Here is a 23765-nt window from a genome sequence, read left to right on the forward strand (position 1 = left end):
ACCTCCAAGCGGGCTGTCATGTGCCTTTTACTGAGAGGTGGCTTCGGTCTGGCCACCATAAAGGCCTGATTGGTAGAGTGCTGCAGCGATGGTTGTCCTTCTGTAAGGTTCTCCCATCTCCACAGAGGAACTCTAGAGCTCTGTCAGACTGACCATTGGGTTCTTGGTCACATCCCTGGCCAAGTCCCTTCTCCCCTGATTGCTCAGTTTGGCCGGGTAACCAGCTCTAGGAAGAGTCTTGGTGGTTCCAAACTTCTTCCATTATTCTTCCAAGAATAATGGAGGCCACTGTCTTCTTGGGGACCTTCAATGCTGCAGAAATATTTTTGTACCCTTCCCCAGATCTGTGCCTCGACACAATCCTGTCTCGGAGCTCTACGGACAATTCCTTTGACCTCATGGCTTGGTTTTTGCTCTGACATTTACTGTCAACTGTGGGACCTTATATAGACAGGTGTGTGTCTTTCCAAATCATGTCCAATCAATTGAATTTACCACAGGTGGACTCCAATCAAGTTGTAGAAACATCTCAAGGATGATCAATGGAAACAGGATGCACCTGAGCTCAATTTCAAGTCTCATAGCAAAGGGTCTGAATACTGATGTAAGTAAGGTATCTCTGTGTTTTATTTGTAATACATTTGCAAGCATTGCTAAAAGCCTTTTTTCACTTTTTCATTATGGGGTACTGTGTGTAGATTGATGAGGAAAACAATTAATTTAATCAATTTCAAAATATGTCTGTAACGTAACAAAATGTGAAAAAATTCAAGGGGTCTGAATACTTTCTGAATACACCATATATGGTTAATTGTAGGGAAGACATGAAGGAACTCTGAGAGTGTACCTCTGGCTCATAGCGGATCATGATGTCATACTCCATGGCATGGGGGATGTTGTCTATTGTGAAGACCAGTCCAGCGCCATCCTTGACCCGGGCAAAACCAGGCCCAGTCCAGGTGACCATGTGACCCTGAGATCTCTCCCTGTGAACACTCCTTACATCAGGCTGGAACACACACATAGAAGATGACCCGTGAACAAACCCGATTAACTGGACCCTCACAGTCAACAGGTGTACATTCCTGCCTGCATACTGAACTATGCCAACAAGAGGAGTCAAATGAACAGGATCGAAAACAGCCCTGTTTCGTCATCCTTGACAGGTACTCTAGTCTGTGGTGGAGGAGAGAGACTATCCAGGGAGCAGGTTAAACAAACACATACCTGTATGGACCGTATGGGTGGACTCAGATTCCTGCTGTCAACAGCCCACCCCATAACCACCTGACTGGTCTATGGAATATGTCTGTGTGGAGACATTCTCCACTATCTCTACCATGCGCGGGCCACTTTCACTGAGATATATCAGCAGAGCTCTTTAAAGTGCATTGAAAAACCTAAACATCCCAATCGCTCTGTATGTGATAATGTAATCATTCAACCGATATGAAAGCGCTTTGACGTGGTTCAAGGCAAAGGGAAATCAGAGGGAACCATGGAGGTCAGTAGTAGTATTTATTTATATGAAGGGAACAGAGAGTGAGTGTTACCGTTTGCTGCAGCTGGCGGATGCGTCTCAGTGCTGCCCTCTGCTGCTGGGTGGTGGCGATGCGTCTGTGGCGTCTGTGTCTCCTCAGCTGGTTGTTGAGGTGCTCCACACAGTCAACCTCAGCCTGGGGCCTGGCCTTGCCCTGGGGAGAGGAGAGGTGGAGGAGAGGATTAGTTCAACTGATTTACTGACTACTGACTTTATAGACTTATCGTACATGCCTTGCTAGGAGCAGAATAGCTGTACCTTGGCTAGGCTGAAACGAGTGACCATGAGGATATTAAATGGAAACTTTTACATTCATTCCAACAGAGAGAGAGAAAGAAAGAAAGAAAGAAAGAAAGAAAGAAAGAAAGAAAGAAAGAAAGAAAAAAAGAAAGAAAGAAACAAAGAAGGAAAGAAAGAAAGAAAGAAAGAAAGAAAGAAAGAAGAGAGAGAGAGAGAGAGAGAGAGAGAGAGAGAGAGAGAGAGAGAGAGGGTGCATGTATGTGGGAGAGAGAGAAAGAGGCAGAGAGCTGTGGCTTTGTGTGTGTGTATGTGTGTGGCAGGCAGCACTAACTCTCTGTGACAGGCTGGCATCTCCTCTACCGTCTGATCTTTTTCCGGGTCACTTCAGCTCTGGGCCAGTGTCATAGCTCTGAGTGTCTGTCTATGAGCTACTGTGCTCCGCTCTGTCTGCAGGCCCACTGCACACTACTACTGTAGCTAACAGACAAAACATACGCCAGCCAACACTCGCTGATCTGACCTCTGATATACACAACATGCTGCCACCCTCATCTAATGCAAGGTCGCCCTCAAAAGAGTACAGTTTGAATGACGCTACGAAATCTGAGAAAACCTGATCAGTCAATCAATCCAATGTATTTTATAAAGCCCTTTTTACATCAGCAGTTGTCACGAAGTGCTTTACAGAAACCCGGCCTAAACAGCAAGCGATGCTGAAGCACAAGCACAATGGCTAGGAAAAACTGCCTAATCTAGGAAGAAACCTAGAGAGGAAGCAGGCTTAGAGCTGATGCTAAGCATGAACGGATGACGTGTCAATAAAAAGAGACACCAGGAAATCAGAACATATCATCAGTATCATGTCAGCTAGAGAGAGAGGGGATGTGGTGCAAGAGAGAATAATGTTTATTATCACATGACCACCCCTGACCCCTGATCCCTGACACCACATTATAATAAATCAAGTTTTCAAAAGTGACAACACACTAACCCCTGAGTTCAGCTACTGCATGACCCACAATCCCCTGGTCCTGCACTCTATTGTACTCTACAAACAGATTCCTACATAGCATATCTCATACTTTCACATTCCTCATTTAAATTTATCTTTTGTCGGGGATGTTGAGGCTTGTCCTGGGGGAAGTGAGGAGACAGGAGGTATGATATGAGATAATATAACAGAGGGCTGCTGCCTGCAGCCGTTGTCTGTCTGTCTGTTGTGTTCTGTTCTGTTCCAGCAACTGTCTGGGTGAGTAGGGAGGGGGCCTGTACACGCAGCAGGTAATCTGATTGAGCAATCTTACTCTCACATGGGTTGGAGGACAGAGAGGAGTGTAAACCCCTTTACCTGTGGGAGCCAGACTATCAGTACCTTCCATAGTCCACACACACACACACACACACACGCACGCACGCACGCACGCACGCACACACACACACACACACACACTACTCCTGAGCCGTGGGTCTGCCCACACAGAGACACATTCTCCTGGTCTGATACCCATCTCTCTGGCTCTGCCTGTACCTGCCAGGCACAGCTAAACGCAGTCAAACATCACAACAGGACCCAGATACAGATACAGACATCAGATAGTGTTCCACACAGAGACTTAGCAGAACCGACACAGACATACAGTTTCTAATCCACTACGAACGACCTTGAATATGAAATAATACAGTGAAATCTCCTTATGTTAACAACTTGTGCCCAAGACCAAACATGTAAAAGTTGAGTCTGAAAACCACATCGCACTGATATAGAATCACAAGGTCGGAGAGTATATCAGTGAAAGGTGCTTACACACACTATTTAAAGCTCAAGAGAAAGTACCAAATCCAAAGAAAGACCTTTCACTTCCTAACAGTCCTACAAATAAAGACTTAACATATTCCAAGGCAAGGACATAATATTCAAGGTTTGGACATTTAGCAGTGAAGCAGGCGAGAGCTGTGAACAGCAAACACTGGTATGCTTTTAAGGACTAAATTCACACTAGACTATACTCAATTTACATCTATCAATAGTGCCCTATCGTACAGTTGTTCTGTTTGCACTGTGTGTGCTCACCGGGAGGTTGTGGTCATTAGGGGAGTGGCCAACGGCGTCCTCTGCCTCGTATTTGTAGTAGTCCAGCGGGGCACAGAAGTACCCAGGCTGCACGTCAGAGCACTGACGACCAATCAGGTGCCTCCTACAGTCACACTGGCCATTTTCAACCATACACCTGTGTACAGACAGACATACAGTACACACAGACATCATAGTCAAGAAACGGTAAGAAAGATAGGCACGTACGATTATTCCATTTAACACCTAATAATGAAGACTTGTACCACACTAAGTGCTAAGTCCCGTTCAGTGTCATTAATCACAGACACACACGCACGCACGCACGCACGCACGCACGCACGCACGCACACACACACACACACACACACACACACACACACACACACACACACACACACACACACACACACACACACACAGAGAGAGAGAGAGAGAGAGAGAGAGAGAGAGAGAGAGAGAGAGAGAGAGAGAGAGAGAGAGAGAGAGAGAGAGAGAGAGAGAGAGAGAGAGAGAGAGAGAGATAAGCAATTCTCCTGAATCGTCAGACGTACCTGTTGCTGTAGGCTCCACCAAAGTCACAGTCACAGGCTCGGCAGCCTGCTAGGTCATTACCAAGACCCCAGTACTCCGGCTAAAGGAGAGGACACACACAACATGGTGACCGCATCCTCAGAACCGAAACGCAATCCTTACAAGATGGAAGATGAGGCATCAGAATAGGCACAGCGTGTGAGATGGTAGACGATGGGTCTATAAAGAGCACAGGGCCAGTCTTACCAGACACTGGTTGCAGTAGCGGCCTGTGACGTATCTCTTACAGGAGCAGTCCCCACTGATCTGGTCACATGGTGCTCCCAGCATTATGGTCCCATGAGGGTCACAGTTACACGCTGAGAGAAACAAACAGTAGACACATATATGGTTTACACTGTCTGCGGCAACACACACACACACAGAGATGCATACACAGGTTAAGGTATACACACTCACGTTGGCAGCCCTGTGGGTCGTTGTGGGCCAGGCCATAGTAACCCTCCTTGCAGTAGTCACAGCGGGTGGCCTTAACGTTGAGCTTACAGCGGCACTGCCCGGCGATCATGCCCATGTCCAGGTCTGTGTGGCTGTCACACACACCTCCCTCCATGGAGCCCACAGGATCACAGTCACACGCTGGGGAGAGGGAGACAGTCACACAATGAGAGTGGTGTGCAGAGAGACCACGATGGGTCAAAAGTGAGTCGCCCATCTACACTGTTTTACCATAAACACATGGTATGTGGTATGCAGACATCAGAACATTAGATTGAAGTATTCTACTCCAGGTTTGCTCACCAGTACAAGCGGCGGGGTCTCTGATGTCCCTGCTGGGGTCCTTGTAGAAAAATGGTTTACACATCTCACAGTTGCGTCCCATGGTGTTGTGGAGACAGTGGTCACAGACGCCACCGCTGGCATTGCCCGTGGCCAAGTAAACCGCCATGTCAAAGTGACAGTGGTTGGAGTGGCCGTTACAGTTGCATTCTAAGTAAAGAAGCAAAAAAAATCACAAACATCAGAAATGGTGCAGCATGTTGTTTCTGCGGCTGTGTGTATCCTGTAGTGTTACGTCTACGTCTACTGTAGGGTTGGACAACATCGACAGATTCCTCCCACTCCAAGTGAGTAAAGTTTAGTCTCACCTCTACATGTGTGAGGGTCGTTGGCCTCGGCTGGGCTCCAGGCCAGGTCGTTGTGGAAGTCTCTGCAGCGTTCACAGTTTAACCCCTCAGTGTTGTGTTTACACACACATCGCCCATGGATCTGACCAATCACAAAAAGAAAACATGACAGCTGCCATTGTCTCTTGGACATTTACCACAGTCATCGGCATATACAATGACCAAGGGTTCCCACACAGAGACAACATATGACATTTTCATTTTTGTCATTTAGCAGACGCTCTTATCCAGACAGATTTACAGGAGCAATTAGGGTTAAGTGCCTGGCTCAGGGGCACATCGGCAGATTTTACCAGCGACATTTGAGTTACTGGCCCAAAGCTATTAACCGCTAGGCTAGCTGACACAAACTGAGGTGCAAAAAGAGTTGGAGACTGGATATTTTCTATGCCTCGGTCCTACCCACCATGCCACTGTCCCTGGCATCAACCCCTGGCACGGGGGCACACTCTGAGGCGTGTCCGTAGCAGAAGCAGCTGCCCCTCACCACCAGCTCATACAGGGAGTAGTAGTACTTCTGCAGAACGTCAGAGCGCCGGTCCAGCAGGTTATCTCCCAGGGTGTGCAGCTTGGTGAAGTTGATCCGCAGGTTGGTGATCCGCAACAGCTCTACCGAAAAAAGGGATGTTCACACAAATCTTTCATTATGCCAATTAATGGAGTCCAAAAAAATTGATAGTTTTTAGGTTACTTCCAGTAGTCCTCAGATTGTCCTCTTAATTGATCTAATTTCCCAAGTATTTGCCTCACCTTGAATCTCCAGACTGTATGGGTCTTTCACATGTATGGCAGGGTCGAGGACTTTATAAATGACCTGCAAGAGAAAAGAGAGTAAACGAGAGTCATCTCACAGCTCAGATAATCAGCAAATGCACATTTCTTCATCTACAGAAGAAAACTCCATCATTGTCCCTAACTCGCTTCATGGCCTCACCTCTCCTTCCGTGGAGGGCTCGATGTCAGAGTATCTCTCCTCACAGATCACATCATTGATGTAGTGGAGGGCGTGGCCGGGCACGCGTGGGAACGTCTTGGTGCAGTTGTAGGCAAAATAACGGTACGGTCTCCAGGAGCGACCAAAATCAGCCGAACGCTCGATCAGCATGGCTGCCGGTCGGAATGTCTTCGGAAAAAGAGGTGGAACAGCCGGAACAGAATTCAGGAACGGCCGGCACTTATTCAGAATGATTTATGTGACAGTTATTACAAGTCTGTTCTATTGGTAGTAATATGTTTGGAGATAGTTTGGATTCCTGTCTCTTGGATATTACTCATCAAATTCCTGAGCTGGCATCAGACAGCAGCACACACACACATACTCTCACCTTAAACTTCATGATGAGGTGAGTGAAGTGGAATTCTGCCTCCAGATTGAGTCTGATACTGACACCCTCCTCTCCTGTAGGGAATAAATCACACAAAACATAATGAGAGATTATTACAGCTGAGACACACACACACACACACACACACACACACACACACACACACACACACACACACACACACACACACACACACACACACACACACACACACACACACACACACACACACACACACACACACACACACACACACACACACACACACACACCGTTGACGGACTGCCACCATGTGAGGTCTTCGTTGCTGTCCTTGAGTTGGATGACGTTCTCCACGCGGTGACTGTTTTTGTGGTAGTACGGGTCATAAGGCCGCTGAGAGTTACATGCAAAACACTTGTCCAATTCCTACAGGGAGACATAATCAGAAGGTATAACAGTATGTTTACACCAGATGACCCCAATTGGGATTTGTTTACTTGTGTGTGATACAGTAACACTGACTTAAATAGACATGTTCCTTAAATTACGACATTCGGTTAACGTGTGTATCTAGAAGTTTGACACCACCAACAGGAAAACCCTTGTTGCCTATGGAAACTCGAAATGTAGGTCGGCCACCCATTTGCAAGTCACAATGGCAGCTAGCGGGACCGGAGCCAGGCAGTGGTAACATGGTCCCCTGGATCATAGTCTTAATTACTGTGGAGCGGATTGGGTGGATAGTGACCGGGCAGAGAGGACGTGAGGGGGGCATGGAAAACAGCCAGAGCCGGGTCTCTTAACTAGGTTGTTGTTAAGGGAGATTACGCCTCTAACAACACTTATGTGAAAGGATTGCGGGGAGAAATCAATAGGAAAGCATAAAGTGTGTATAAGTAGGTGAGTTCCCCAACACATGACTGTCCCACCAGCTTTAAACCCTAAATCTCCTTTTCAAACCCTCATTTAGGACCTCGTCTTATGAAAGTATTCCCCTCTTCAAGCTAAGGCTACCATCTTACACTGATCCTCCATCGCCAAACCTCTCTGCCTCTCCTCACATCTTAGACGTATTGACCTCCCATTAGTCAAGCTCGGCGGACACTCAAATTATAACTAGCACTCATCAGCACTCATCTAAGACGTTGATTTGACTGATCTTCATTGACACAGGAAGATGGTGGCTTATGAGTGTCTCAGCCTACTGGCTCCATCCTCCTCCCCCATGCTCCCCCATCCTCGATCCAGTGGAAGCTGGGCTAGCGTTAAAGCTTTAGTTCCAGTCCATCAGGTGGGTCGTGGGGCCAGACGGGAGCCCCTCTGATGGAGAGTCATAACAAACAGCCCATAGGAAGATTACTGCAGATCAGTCCCCAGCCCTGGACTTGGCCCAGACATTACACTGACATCATCAGATTACTGTAGGACCAGCCACTACACTGACATCATCAGATTACTGTAGGACCAGCCACTACACTGACATCATCAGATTACTGTAGGACCAGTCACTACACTGACATCATCAGATTACTGTAGGACCAGTCACTACACTGACATCATCAGATTACTGTAGGACCAGTCACTACACTGACATCATCAGATTACTGTAGGACCAGCCACTACACTGACATCATCAGATTACTGTAGGACCAGCCACTCCACTGACATCATCAGATTACTGTAGGACCAGCCACTACACTGACATCATCAGATTACTGTAGGACCAGCCACTACACTGACATCATCAGATTACTGTAGGACCAGCCACTACACTGACATCATCAGATTACTGTAGGACCAGCCACTACACCGGCATCATCAGATTACTGTAGGACCAGCCACTACACTGACATCATCAGATTACTGTAGGACCAGCCACTACACTGACATCATCAGATTACTGTAGGACCAGACACTTCACTGACATCATCAGATTACTGTAGGACCAGCCACTACACTGACATCATCAGATTACTGCAGGAAGATACAGGAAGTGACCAGTAGCTGCATTTGTTACAAAATGAATTGAACAGGCAAATGTTTTTTTTTTATCATACTTTCTGTGCACATGTCACTACAGTTGTTATAAAAAGAAGACCAGGAGCGGTGGAATGTTTAGAACGGATTGAGACAGGGGTATTTGGTGTGGGCCGGTGAAGTAGCAGTTGAGTGATTTGACTGACAGATGATAGTTCCCACCTGGAGCTACAGTATGAGGGGCTGTCACTATGTCCCGCCCTGCGCTAAGAGCCATTCCACAGTCACCACCTGTCAATCATGTAACCCTATAACACTCCACAATGTGTTGCCGTATCTGTTGCCCACAATGAGGTAGAACACATACATGCAGACTTCAAGTCAACATGTGTCAGGGATGGAGGGATGTAGGGAGGGGTGAGAGGAGGGAGGGAGGCAGGATGCGCTGTACACCTGGGACATTGAGACATTGGGAGGCTTGGCAGTCAAGGGGGACACGCTTAGAGATGGAAACAGACAAGCCCCTCACCCCACTGGATATCCTGACTTCTACTGAGAGACATGACCAATTGTGGGGTGGGGTAAGACAGATAATGGGGTCTTATTTCCAACATAGGTTTAGGTTCAAGTCCAGGTGTGTGTGCGTGTGTGTGTTCTCACCTGCAGGTGGCTGACTATGCAGTAGTGTTCAGGCCCATGAAGACCACAAGTGGAGGTGGCGCTGAGATTAATGGCTCGGCCAATCAACAGGTTGCCTGTTGCCGGGTAACAGCTGCCCTCCATGCAGCCATGCGGGCTGGAGGGAAGCTGCTGTCCCACAACACTCAGAGCTGAGGGGGGATTGAGGACAAGGGAAGAGGAAGGAAAATAACACAAAACACCTCCAGATTAGTTGCTATATAATTTATAAAGCATATGGATTGAAGAGTTTAATATTATGGAGATCGGAGACATAAAGAAATGACATATACACAGTTATACTCAGGTATCATGTTATATTTGCGGTCTGTAAAGAGAACTTAAGGGTAATGACTTCATGCTTCGTGACTGGAGACAATGGGCTTGTCTTTCCACAGGAGTGATATCTGTATCACTAAGAGCATAGTGTTTACAGTGTTCAGTCAGCAGGCAGGACCAGAGGATGAGCTCACTCTGCATACAGCCACTCCTGTACGCTACGCTAGGTGCGTTACAGTCCCACCCTGCCTGGGAAATCACAGGAAAACATCTCTGTTTAGACAATTCTACAGTGGTTACTGGGTTACTACTAGCGTTGGGGAGTAACAAAATACATGTAACAGGATGCCATATTTTCTATGTAAACGCAGTAACTGTTTTCCGTTGCAGATCTGTAGTAATTGTCATGACAGACAGGGCAGATAGAGTCCGTGTCAAGTTAACTAATGTAAATTGAAAAGGTTGTGCGCTACTGGTACGAAGAGAGCAGTGAGTTGTGATCAGGCGCACTTTTATTTGGCAACAGCACAAAAGACAGACTCAACTGTGTCCAAAATCCTCCAGCCACAGGTAAAAGTCAATAAGTGCGAAAACACTCACAAATATACAAATATATGACAAATACATACAACGGGTCGAAATACGATACCCGGGGGAAAAAACTGTCTGGCGCATCACACTAAACACGTAACAAAACAATTTCACACAAAGACATGAGGGGAAACAGAGGAATAAATGCATGCAGTGTGACTAGGGAATGTAAACCAGGTGTGCAGGGAACAAGACAAAACAAATGGAACAATGAGAAAATGGAGCGGCGATGGCTAGAAAGCCGGTGACGTCGCCCGCCGAACGCCGCCTGAACAAGGAGAGGAGCCGACTTCGGCGGAGGTCGTGACAGTAAATAATGGTATCACATCAGGTTACATAGGGGTCGTTCCATTTCCATCCCTTTTTGAGCATCCCTTTTGTTTTGAACAAAACTTTATACATATTTGCCCACGGTAGAAATGGTCAGAAAGTCACTTTTTGGACCTGAATACCAAAACATTTAGGAGATATAGATGCTCAAAGTTGACCTTTTTTTGCACTACACGACTCACATGGTGAGCGAGGAAGACCTGACGCACTGGTCTGGACAGGAGGCCATTGTAAATGCAGTATTCGGTCAGAGTTGTGCTTATTTCTGGCTGAGCTTTGATCAGTTCTCTGAGATGTAAAATGTTTTCCTGGGGGGTTGAGACCTCACGTTTTTTTGGATTTCAAAATCCAACAGTTGTATTGGAAGGGGGTGGCTCTTACGCATGTGCGGCCGCCCATGTGGGTGTTTGAGTGAGAAAGACACAAAGGAAAACCAATCAGTAAAAAAGCACAGCCCCTTTCATTATCCATGCATCATCTCGACAACGTCAAAACAGCCTTTCCGGACTCTGAGGTCAGGAGACCTACCATGAGAAAGCCAACGTCTTCATCCCTGGAAAAGTCTGATACCATTTAAAGCTTACAAACGATTTCACATTTTCTTGAAACAAATGTTATTTTTAATACAAATAATATCATTGTTTTACCTTTAACATAAATTATGTAAAAACGCATAAACTACGATATTCTTAATTTTCACAAATGTTGTAGCTTAGACTATGCTACAGTTGTTAGTGTTTTTCCCACCATCGGTTGAGACACAGCATGCTCTTGAATAGGATGGGTGTCATCTTTTGGCTGATAAATGTACTAAAACGGGAACAAAAACAAAATGTTTACTTTCAAATGGTGGTACAAAGATGGTTGGAAGTCCACACATGTTGACTTGAATGGGAATATCAGTTGTTTTAAATTATAATTTCAATCTTCCATAGGAAATCTATTGAAATCGTAGAAGAGACAATCCTATTTAAGGTGACGGTTGGCGGACCGTATTCAAGAGCATGCATGTGTCTCAACCATTTATCTTTTCCAGTGATGAAGACATGGATGCTTTATGGTAGGGTGGGGTATGCAAAATGGGTCAACTTTGAGCACCTCTATCTCCTAAATGTTTTGGCATTCAGGTCCAGAAAGTATGTTCTGACCACTTCTACCATCAGCAAATATGGCTGGAAAGTTTTGTTCAAATCAAAAGGGGTGTGGTCAAAAAGGGATTGAAATCTAATGGACAAGGGTCAAGTTGATTTACTTTCCTTAAGCCAGGAGTCTGAGGTGAACATTGAAGAGAGGTAAATAAATCACTGATTCCCCTAAGCTGTCTCTAGGACACTGGTTGGACTCTCTCACATACTACTGCTAGTGCTGCTTCGGGCTCCTCACAGCTGAATGGTGGCTGTTAAAATAGAGACAATAAATGTTGTTGTTGTCGTTATTGCGACCTCATCTTTAACGCACTGCCATAACCTGTGAACTATGAACTGCACAGCTCCTTCTGCACCTGGAGGAGACCCTTGTGTTCAAGGTAGCTGCTGTTCAGAAGGTGCCAGGGCCACTGCAGAATTGCCCTATTATTACACCCTGTTGTCCCTCTCACCCACGTAAATGTTGTCTACACGTCACTGACTCTGAAAACCCACTCTCATCATGGTTGAGAGCAACAAGAGTGGAAGCGAGAGTGATTGAGTGAGGGGAATATAAAATAGAGAGGCAGCTTGAGATGTGTAAAGAGATACAGAGATCGCTGGGGCCCCTTTCAACATCAGAGGCCCAGGTGACATCAAACACACAGCATGTTGGGACACGACGGAGGTGGAAGGTGTGATGTGGAATTAAAAACATCCTGTGTTACCCATGAGAAATGAAGTATATCATATTTCCCATAGACACCCAGTCATTAGGGCATGATAAGGAGAACCAAGTAAATATAGGGCCGAGTCTGAAATGTCTAAGTGGAAATTACAAGCTTCAGAAACCTTCTCCTGCAACAGGGTGATCAAATGAATATCCTTTACCTGTGCTATGAGTTGGCCCCTGTTGAAGTCAAATATTTAACTGAAGCAGATTCCCTGAATTCCAGTAAAGGAGAAGTAAAGCATTCACACAAGGCAATATGCCACTGGGCCTTGATTAACCTGAGACATCCAGCCACTCGCACACATGTACAGGTACAGTAAAGCTGCAGTTAAATCAAAGTGTGACCTTTGGAATGTTGATATCTGCACATATCCGACTCTCCCTGGGCAAACAGAAGAGTCTGTTTAGGAGTGCTGTACATTAGCCCACAGAGAATACCTGAAGCTCACCAGAGATGTAGGACAAAGATAGCGGGGGGGTGACTGTGACGCTTAGGACCCCTCCCTGGCTGTGACAAGCTACCTCTGACCGTGATGCAGAGTCTAATGGCTTCTCTAAGCTGCAATGTGGGCGTGTCGCATGACTGGACATTTGAAGGGGCAATCTTCTGTATCTCAGTGTGTTGAATTGTCCACCTCACTATGATGACAGTATGTGGTGTTGGAGTTATATCTTCCCTCATGACTATTTTCTCACCGATGTTGAAATATATAGTGCACCTAGTCTGGGTTTTGGCTGATAATTACAAGGCACCACTGCAAACGGGTGCTCTGTTTGCAGACAACACACAAATATCATTTTTCTAAATAGCTCAGACTTCTTAGACTTGACAGTGATGTCAAGCCCCCTCCTCTCTGGTGGGTGATACGATATCTGTAATATATCCTTTACCTTGTTTTCTCCTGCACCGACTAGCAAAGAGAACGTGTGTGCATGTATGTATGTGTATGTGTGTGTGTGCATGTGTTGTGTAAGAGTGTATTTGGGGAGGGCCCTGGTAAAGCCACCCCAGGGTCTGCTTTCACCTACTTTGTTATTGCATTCATCTGTCCCCCCAAAATGACAACAATAACAAAAACATACACTTCAAAGACCATTTCAAATCCGACCTAAGCACCCATTGTTTAATACACAGTCGACCAGTGTAGACGCTGTTGTCCCTTCTGCTCAACTCCTCTTCATGTTTTATTCTTAAAACTCAAGGTACAGCTGCTCACGAAAAATCACTGAGGAAATAGACACATATAAAGTAAAACTACCATTTACATCACGGGGTCTCAAGTAGCACCTTTTGAGCTCATTCCTGACGACATGTGTGAGAACGTTACTGTTAGATCGGGTCCTAATGCTAACGTATTGGAGCGTGCAGAGAAAAACACAGGGCTTTCGTAGGTTTCAAAACTGCTGTTGACAACAGCTGGTTTCTCAGTCTGATTAGAGCGTTGGTCAAGCACGTGTCTGTACACCGCCCGCCACGTAGCTACACACACACACACACACGCATGCCGAAGAAGGAAGGCGTAGGCAGACACACACTTGCCCAACATCCCATCTCCCTTCTGTCCCGGGCGCTACAGTAAAAATGCAGGGAGACTGCGAGAGGGGAAACGTGTATTTATTAAGAAAAACATTCCAGGTGTCAGACACAGACTGTTCCAAACACTTTGCCCCATCCCACAATGCCCCTGTGCAGAGGTAGAACATGTGTGTTGGAGTGTGGAGGGCCCGTCCAACATGCTCTGTGGTGCTTATCGCTATACGGGCTGGGACAGGGGACCAGGGAGGGCAGAGGAACCAGGCTTAGGCAGTCAGGCTGACAGCATATGGATCCTCCACGCTACTGGGCTTCAGTAGTATAGCTGTCTTTCCACTGGGAGTCCAGGCTTAATCCACACACTACCTGACACTTTCTCAGCCACTGGAATGGAGCACTGAGCTGAGCAGTGAATCCATTGTCTGTCAGAGCTGCTATGGCCAGGACCTATCAACCTCTGTTCCCTTCTACTGGATCTAACACTGTTAACTGTGCTCAGAGATCATCTCTCCATAGGCTATTCATCAGTTGGTCCACTGCTCTCATAACTGTCATTGTTGCCCCATATCCAATAACAGCAGCTCCTACAAGCTGTCTCTGAATCCTCACTCCCTATTTTAAAAAACAAACAGTTTATTTAACTAGACGAATCAGTTTAGAACAAATTCTTATTTTACAATGACGGCCTACCCCAAACCATTCCCCTAACCCGGACGACGCTGGGCCAATTATGCGCCACCTTATGGGACTCTCGATCACGACCGGTTGTGATACAGCCCAGGATCGAACCAGGGTCTGTAGAGATGCCTCAAGCACTGAGATGCAGTGCCTTAGACCGCTGCGCCACTCAGGAGCCCAAGTGTACTGGTCAAGCATACAGTATCAGAGCTCCAGTGATCTGTTGGATTTGAATCCAGTCTCTTCAGGTCCCTCTCTTCTCTGTCACCATATTCCAGTCAGTGGAATGGCCTCCCAGCACTAAAGCCCAGTGTGTCACTCACAATACTGTCATCATTAGACAATCCCATGAATTGATGGATTGTGAGTCAGATAACTATAGCGGGACGTGCTGTGATTGGAAGACTTGTACACATTCTCACTGATGGTTAATTTAACATTGAACAGGACCAGTGGGGGCTGCTGAGGGGAGGATGGCTCATAATAATGGCTGGAATAGATTAAATGGAATGGTATCCAAAACATAGCTTTCATGTGTTTGATACCATTCCATCCATTAAACTCCATTCCAGCCATTATTATGAGCCATCCTCCCCTCAGCAGCCTCCACTGAACAGGACACAGTCTAGAAAATATCCTGTTCTGTATTGATTGTACAGTAGGGCAGAGCATAGCAAAGCACCAATTGATACTGATTGAAGGTAAGAGGCAACACTTTCACACACTTCCAATAGATGTTTCCCAGTTACAGTCATTAACAGAGAATATGACCCAGATTCCTGACTGCAGGGGAGTGAGGATAAAAGGGCACATATCCCAGAATACCTAGCAGTCTGAACTTTGTGCCAGTGCCACCCAGGGAAGGAGGGAGAGGGAGGGTTTAAGAAAATCACAAGACCCGGTAATCTGTCTTTAACTGGATTAGAGTTCCTGGGAAAGAAACGATGACGCCCAGGTGGAAGAAGAGAGGAGTAGTGAACGGCTGTCTGGCTCCTGGGCTGGGAGGGCAGACAGACAGTAGTCACCGGAACACACTTTATACCTCACTGGCTGCATGTACTGTATGTGTGTGTGGACTGGACTTCTCTGTCAAAACACACCTCAGTCACCAATGAACCCTGAAGAGGCCCATTCTGACAACCATACAGAGACAAGAGCTGCTGCTAGTAACCTATCATTTGCCAGACATTCCAGAAATGCCCCAAATTCTGTTGGATTTAAATAACAGAATCTTACCCTGTGAGATTACTGAATATTGTACCTTTATTTAACTAGGCAAGTCAGTTAAGAACAAATTCTTATTTTCAATGACAACCTAGGAACAGTGTTCAGGGGCAGAACAACAGATTTGTACCTTGTCAGCTCAGGGGTTTGAACTTCCAACCTTCCGGTTACTAGTCCAACGCTCTAACCACCAAGCTACCCTAGGTTGTGTTACATGACCAGAGAAGTTGAAAAAGAATAATTCACAGCATCAAAGCTTTCAGTGCTCACTGTTCTGGCATCTTAAGTTATGGTGGTGGAACCCTGTCATACAGAGGGAACCCCTGAATTCTGTCATTCTCAGGTTCCATCCATTCAACCCTGGTTGTCAAGATATTTTACAGAGAACTCCAATACCTTTTGTGTGTTGTATAGCAATTACCTCATACATTACGTAAACAACGGGTGGAGTTGCAAGTGCAAAGCTATACAGAACCATTACTACATCAGATCTCGCCTGAACAGCTGTCTGAGGAGTGGCTCCTCTTTTGTAGTAAGAGACTGGTGAAAGTCAGCAGAACAATGGCAGCAACACAGTAAAGCAGAGACAAATCCCTTCTCTACATAAAACCTGCGCTGTGCTGCGCTGCTCTGGAGGAAACACCATACACACCTGCGGTTTAGCGCCCCGAGCTACAATAAAATAGTTCCAGTACATCACGTCAGACTTTATTTGAATCTTTTAGTACGTGTGTTTCTAAAATGTGTCAAGACATCACATTACATGAATGGCTGTCTATAGTCTATCTCTCTGTAATAAACTTGTGTCTCCTTCATAACATATGAATAATTAACAACACATGAAACATCAACCCGTTTTCTGCCGACTTAACATTCCTTTGTTTCTTCAATGTTAACTAATCTAACCTAAGGTAGTAGACTGTCAGTCACCTTCATAGCTGCAGCGGGGTTATTCTGCCACATTATGCAGGCTATGTGTTAATTACTGTACATACTCTCCATATCTGTCCGGTGGTTTGACAAATCTGCCACGAGAAGTCATTGGCACTGGAGTCTGTGGTGCTGTGACAGGAGGGGTGTCAGCATCTGAAACAAGTAAGTGCAACTCTGTGTCACACTCTGGGTGTTCCTCTCCACCTTTTGGAGAAGTCTCTGGAGCAGGGAGTACAGGAGGGGACTAAGCACACATCCTGGAGGGGCCCCCGTGTTAAGGCTCAGCGTGGCGGAAGTGTTATTTCCTACCCTCACCGGCTGGGGCTGTCCCGTCAGGAAGGTCCTCGCAAGATTTCTTCTATGTGTCCATGTCTGTGTCCCATTTCTTGGAAGCGGTAACTCTTCTACCCCCAAGCCATAAAACTTCTAAATAGCCATAAGGCTGCTAAATAGTTCATTAATGGTTACCTGAACTATCTGCACTGACTCTATGCACACTCACAAGACTATATATACATACCATATACACAGTCACACACACACGAGACACAAAACCCACACTCACATACGCACACACACACACATAACACACACACGCATACCAACAACACAAACACACATACACACACACTTTTACACTCATCATATGCTGCTGCTCTTTATTTTACTCGTATTATTATCTATCCTGATGCCTAGTCACTTTACTCTGCCTGCATGTACATATCTACCTCAAATTCCTCATACACCTACCTGCACATTGATCTGGTACTGGTACTACCTGTTTATAGCTACATTTTTGTGTGTTTAACTCCTCTTGTGTTTCTATTTTTGTTTATTTTGTATATATATATATATTAATCTGCATCGTTGGGAAGGGTTCATTAGCAAGCATTTCACAGTTAAAGCTGCAATACGTAACTTTTTGGGAGACCCAACCAAATCCACATAGAAATGTGAGAATCTGTCATTCTCATTGAAAACAAGTCTACGAAGCGTTAGATCTGTTCTACTTGTGCTATTTCTATGCTTCCCGGTCTTAAGTTAGGTTTTCACGTATTTTAGTTTCAGTTTTGTACACCAACTTCAAACAGCTGAAAATACAATATTTTGGGTTATGGAAAAAATATTTCACAGCGGTTTAGATTTATTATAATGATTATCTACACTATACTTGCTTGTTTTGTCACATAAACTGAAATTAGGAAAAAGATAAGAAATTAGAAAAGATTTAGCAACCAGGAAATATCTTTAACTCTCCACCCTTTGTATTTGGTGCATGTGACAAATCAAATTTGATTGATTTGAGGAAAGTGGTACATCAGTCTGTATGTGCAACTGCTGCAGGGCACAGAGACTGGGCTTTCTCTGCTTTCTCACACTGCTGGTAATGAAGTTGTGCTCTAATAGCCCTCCCTTTCTCTATCACCCCTTTCTTTCAAATATGGACACTAATGAGCTTTTCTTACTCTCACACCCTTGCTGTGCTCTCTCTTTTCTCTATGTAGTAGACAACCACCAATTACTGACCTCTGTCTTCCTTCTCCTCCTTTCCTCCCTGTTATACCCTCCTCGCCTACTCTCTTACTTCCACTTCCTTATAGCCTTGAGTTTTGGCTGCATAAATATGGGATATGTTAAAAAATCAAATCCTTCAAACTTTAATTTCAGTGTGCTGTGCAATAGGATTCTCCAGACCCCAGGGCTAAACTGTCTGATCTAATTCTTATCCAACCCACTCCTGGAGAGAGGTAACAAAAAAGCAGTGGTTCTGTTTGAGAAATAGAAGCTTGCCAGCTCACCTTGGCAAGCTTCTATTTCTCAAACAGAACCACTGGTTGGAAGGAAGGGAAAGTAGGAGAGACTAGGCAAGGAGGGTATAACGGGCGAGGAATTTACCACATTAGTCTCCGGCTTCATTAATAAGTGCATTGACGACATAGTCCCCACAGTGACCGTACGTACATATCCTAACCAGAAGCCATACATTAAAGGCAAAATCCACATTGAGCTAAAGGCTAGAGTGAAGCTTTCAAGGAGCGAGACACAAATCTGGAAGCTTATAAGAAGTTCCGCAACGCCCTCTGAAGAACCATCATTTTTCAAGTAGACCACTTGAGTCCCTGTACCCAAGAACACCAAGTTAATCCCTGAAATGCATTGAAAGGCTGGTCATGGCTCACATCAACACCATCATCCCAGACACCCTGGACCCACTCCAATTCTCATACCGTCCCAACAGATCCACATATGATGCAATCACTATTGCACTCCACAATGCTCTTTCCCACATGGACAAAAGGAACACCTAAGTGAGAATGCTGTTCATTGACTACAGCTCAGTGTTCAACACCATAGTGCCCAACAAGCTCATCACTAAACTAAGTATATGGGATTAATCACCTCCCTCTGCAATTGGGTACTGGACTTTTTGATGGGCCGCCCCCAGGTGGTGAGGGTATGCAACAACACATTCACCACGCTGACACTCAACACAGGTGCCCTTCAGGGGTGCGTGCTTAGCCCCCTCCTGTACTCCCTGTTCACCCACAACTGTGTGATCACACACGACTCCAACACCATCATTAAGTTTGCTGACGAAACGACAGTGAAAGACCTGATCACCGACAACAATGAGACGATGGGGCTGTAGTGGGCACGATCGAGAGCTTCAAGTTCCTCGGTGTCCACATCACAAAGGACCTTTCATGGTTCAAACACACCAACACAGTTGTGAAGAGGGCACAACCATGCCTCTTCCCCCTCAGGAGGCTGAAAGAATTTGGCATGGGCCCTCAGATCCTGAAAAAGTTCTACAGCTGCACCATCGAGAGCATCTTGAATGGTTGCATCACCGCTTGGTATGGCAACTGACTGGCATCCAACCGCAAGGCTCTACAGAGGGTAGTGCATACGGCCAATTACATCACTGAGGCCGAGCTCCCTGTCATCCAGGACCTCCATAACAGGCAGTGTCAAAGGAAGGCCCTAAAAATTGTCAAAGACTCTAGCCACCCAAGTCAGTCTGTTCCCTGTGCTACCGCACGGTAATTGGTACCAGAGAGCCAAGTCTGGGGCAAAAAGGCTTCTGAACAGCTTCTACCCCAAAGCCATAACACTGCTGAACAGTTAATTAAACGGCTACCCAGACTTTCTGCTTTTCTCCCCCACCTACATGTACATAGTACTTCAATCAATCACCTAATCAAACCTACATGTACATATTGCCTCAATTAATCACCCCAACTATCTCGTAACCCAGTACACTGACTTGGTACCAGTACTCCTTGTTTATAGCCTGTATATAGCCTTGTTATTGTTATTTTATTGTGTTTCTATTTTCTTTTTTATCTATTTGTTAATTTTCTACTTTTTAACTGCATTTTTGGGAAAGGGCTCGTAAGTAAACATTTCACGTTAAAGTCTATACTTGTTGTATTCGGCTCATGTGACAAATAAAAGTGTCTTTGATTTGATTTGAAAGAACCACAAACACTGTGGTTCTGAGCAAAGTAAGCTCAGACATTACACTGCAGAAATATACTGGGTTAAAAACAACCCAACCTTAACATGTGATAATCACAGAACAGAAGAACTGGGATGACATTTACTCTCCCGGGAAGCCAAAAAGGACTATCTTAATGGCTTACACAAGTGTACTAAGCCACGCCTCCATAACCCAGCATCAAAAACCCAGCATCAATATCCCAGCAGTTTTGTAAAGAAAACAACCCATATGCGACCCAATGCCTGCAACCCAGCAACACAGAATTTATTTTAGTGTAGTGTGACTGGAGGAGTGGAGACAACAGTGAGTTGTTGTGGCCTGTGGAGCTCTTATGTATAGTACAAGGTCATCAAGGCCTGTTTCCAAAACCAGATGCCTCAAACTATTGTTGTCCTCCAGTGTGGGAGTCTACGGCATAATATGCCCATAGCTGATTCAGGTAAGTAAGAGTTGCAAAATGAGTATTTTCAATGGTCAATAAACTCAACATTCATTCTGGTGTTCAGGGTAAGCAGCTGATTCTGAGTGACAAACATCAACAATACATATTTCAACACTGAGAGTATTTGTGTACTCAGAGCGCTGTGGTTCTGGATGGAGGTGATGAGAGGACTGTAGTCTAGTCGCCCCTCTCTCTGGTGGACGGTTTCCCCTGTCTTTTGTGTGTACCTTTCGTCGATGAGTAGAAAGCAGAGCCGCTCACACACAATACTGTTAATTGAACCTCTTCAGAGAGGGCGCAGCCATGTGTGTCAACAGTTAATGACAGAGGAGGGAAAACACGAGTGTGGATAATAAAAGAGTCAGGAGAGAGAAAGGGGAGCCATGTCTGTCTGTTGACAGGACCAATAATAACACAATGTCTGAGGGGCTGTTTAGAATCAAGGTCTATAGAGTTAGTACACAGACATACAGGTGTAGAATTAATTTGATCACCCTGTTGCAGGAGAACTTTCAACGGAAAAACATTTTTATTGTATTTATTTTGTTTTAAAAAATTGTGTGTGGTTTTTTTTTTGGGGGGGGGGGACATTTAAATGTGTAGTGTATTTTAAGTTGAACCTTTTACTGCAGTGGGCTAAATCAGGGTCACACTGAGTGTTTCTTGGTAGTCTTAAACAAATCTACTTTGAAACAAAAGTATACACCTCACACACATGGTTATGTGTATAAGACACCTGTACCACATCAGATATAGAGTTGAAATGTATTACATTTTGAGTTTGCATCCCAATATTACACTTTATATAGATCACAGAAGACTGAAATAACAAAACCGTTTGACATAGAAAAAAGATTATGTTTAATAATTATGAAATTATTAATAACATTCCACCCACCCATGAAGCCACTGGGTCATTTGACTGCAGGAAAGGGCAACAAAGGCTTCTGAAATTGTTCATTTCCACTTTGAAATTACGACAAACGTACCAACCCTTACATAAATGTCCATAATGTCCATAATCCACGTAATAAATGACATGTCCTGTTGCTGCAGGATTATTTTCCTGCTGTAGCAAACTGGCTCAAACTAAGATCCTACATCTATATCTGCGATGTGTTGCTCATCTGCCACCAAGATAGATAATACATCACCTTAGAGACCTACTGTAATACAGTGTTTACAGAGAGCAGGATCAAACTGAAACTTCCACTCACCTAAAATAAATATGCCCAGATATGCAGCCATGGCGGATGTCAGTCGAATTTGACAGAAGGCCATCCGGAAGGCTGAAACACAGAGTAGGAGAGAGTATGTGTGAATAAGACAAAATAGACCTGGTCTTTTTGACTTCAATGTCATAATATCATAATTTTGCATAATAATACACAATGATCCTCTATTGAAAGGCTGGAGGACCCAACTATTTCTACCAATAAATCCATTAGGAAATGTGTGTATGTGCTGCTGACCCTAACACACTGGACCTCAGGGGGTCAGGGGTGCCTCTGTGACCGTGTCGTGACACTGTCGAGAGAAAGGAGTTGTGTGTGCACAGTCTCCACAAACACAGCTCTAAGGACCGAATGTGACCGAGCATGTTCCCTACAGATCTGCGCGTGGGAACACAGATTACAGATGTCCAACTATTCTCATCTGACTTGGCTCAAACAAATTCAAGTTGTTGTCAAATAGTACTACATCCTACCTAGTGACAATAGTACCATTTCTAATACTTTTTTCAAGATGCGTTAACATGGCAAATATTTTTTGAACATAATCCCACCAGCAATCCTTCAAACAAACCTTCAATACAGAACACTGTACATTTGCATCTGTAACAGATTAACATGTACTAGTAGTGAGGCCGAGGGATGCCGGTACCACACAGTGATGTCATATCCATTGTACAGGGATAGCTAACTCCCCGTGCTGCTGTTCTCATATGGCCAATGACCAAACCTGCATGGCTCCTCTATAATGCAGAATAACAAGAGAAAAATGTTACAATCCCAATAAAATAAAAAAACTCTGCAGTGTTACAATCCCAATAAACTCAGCAAGCTGAGTATTGACAAGTAGAGCGGGGAAAAAGTGAAAGAAAACAACAAGTGGCTATTGCACTGCGGAGTTCCCTATCACTGCTTGGTTCCCTACCTACAGCAGCCTGGGGATAGAGGGGCTGGGGGCTGGCTGGCTGGTGGGTCTCTCTGTGGGTATAAACCCTTGAGAGGATCAGGGCCCCTCACTGCAGCCACTCTACTCTGCTGAAGAGTGTCCAACACTGGGACAGGACAGCTCTGCATCATAATGCCACTACCACAGTTTCCCACCAACATAAAACAACCACAGGGAGAACAGTTACGAGCAAATTAAGTGATTTTAACACAGCAGACAGTTTTCCACAGAAACAAGACAACATGCCACAGAAACCTGCCAGTTTACCACAGAAACAAGAGAACATGCCACAGAAACCTGCCAGTTTACCACAGAAACAAGACAACATGCCACAGAAACTTGACAGTTTACCACAGAAACAAGACAACATGCCACAGAAACCTGACAGTTTACCACAGAAACAAGACAACATGCCACAGAAACCTGACAGTTTACCACAGAAACAAGACAACATGCCACAGAAACCTGACAGTTTACCACAGAAACAAGACAACATGCCACATAAACCTGACAGTTTACCACAGAAACAAGACAACATGCCACAAAAACCTGACAGTTTACCACAGAAACAAGACAACATGCCACATAAACCTGACAGTTTACCACAGAAACAAGACAACATGCCACAAAAACCTGACAGTTTACCACAGAAACAAGACAACATGCCACAAAAACCTGAC

The 23765-nt window shown here is 45.1% G+C and overlaps 1 protein-coding gene across 5 annotated transcripts in view; it reads right to left on the reverse strand.

Moving 5' to 3' along the window:
- Positions 1-23765, reverse strand: part of lamb2l (laminin, beta 2-like) — a 56109-nt gene that overhangs the window by 19403 nt on the left and 12941 nt on the right. For 4 of the 5 annotated variants that reach the window (XM_052482813.1, XM_052482811.1, XM_052482812.1 and 1 more), the window contains 15 exons: positions 22125-22196; positions 9517-9686; positions 7170-7305; positions 6898-6971; positions 6507-6695; positions 6323-6386; positions 5979-6181; positions 5534-5654; positions 5187-5375; positions 4845-5024; positions 4632-4744; positions 4406-4485; positions 3852-4008; positions 1554-1694; positions 848-1009 (listed from right to left, as the gene is read on the reverse strand). In XM_052482813.1, the coding sequence (XP_052338773.1) occupies positions 848-1009; positions 1554-1694; positions 3852-4008; positions 4406-4485; positions 4632-4744; positions 4845-5024; positions 5187-5375; positions 5534-5654; positions 5979-6181; positions 6323-6386; positions 6507-6695; positions 6898-6971; positions 7170-7305; positions 9517-9686; positions 22125-22188 (2043 nt within the window). In that variant the 5' untranslated portion in view covers positions 22189-22196. The remainder of the gene's footprint in view (positions 1-847; positions 1010-1553; positions 1695-3851; positions 4009-4405; positions 4486-4631; positions 4745-4844; positions 5025-5186; positions 5376-5533; positions 5655-5978; positions 6182-6322; positions 6387-6506; positions 6696-6897; positions 6972-7169; positions 7306-9516; positions 9687-22124; positions 22197-23765) is intronic. The other variant, XM_052482815.1, reaches the window with a different exon arrangement.

Source organism: Oncorhynchus keta, chromosome 28 (assembly GCF_023373465.1).
Source record: "Oncorhynchus keta strain PuntledgeMale-10-30-2019 chromosome 28, Oket_V2, whole genome shotgun sequence".
NCBI classification, from domain to species: domain Eukaryota; kingdom Metazoa; phylum Chordata; class Actinopteri; order Salmoniformes; family Salmonidae; genus Oncorhynchus; species Oncorhynchus keta.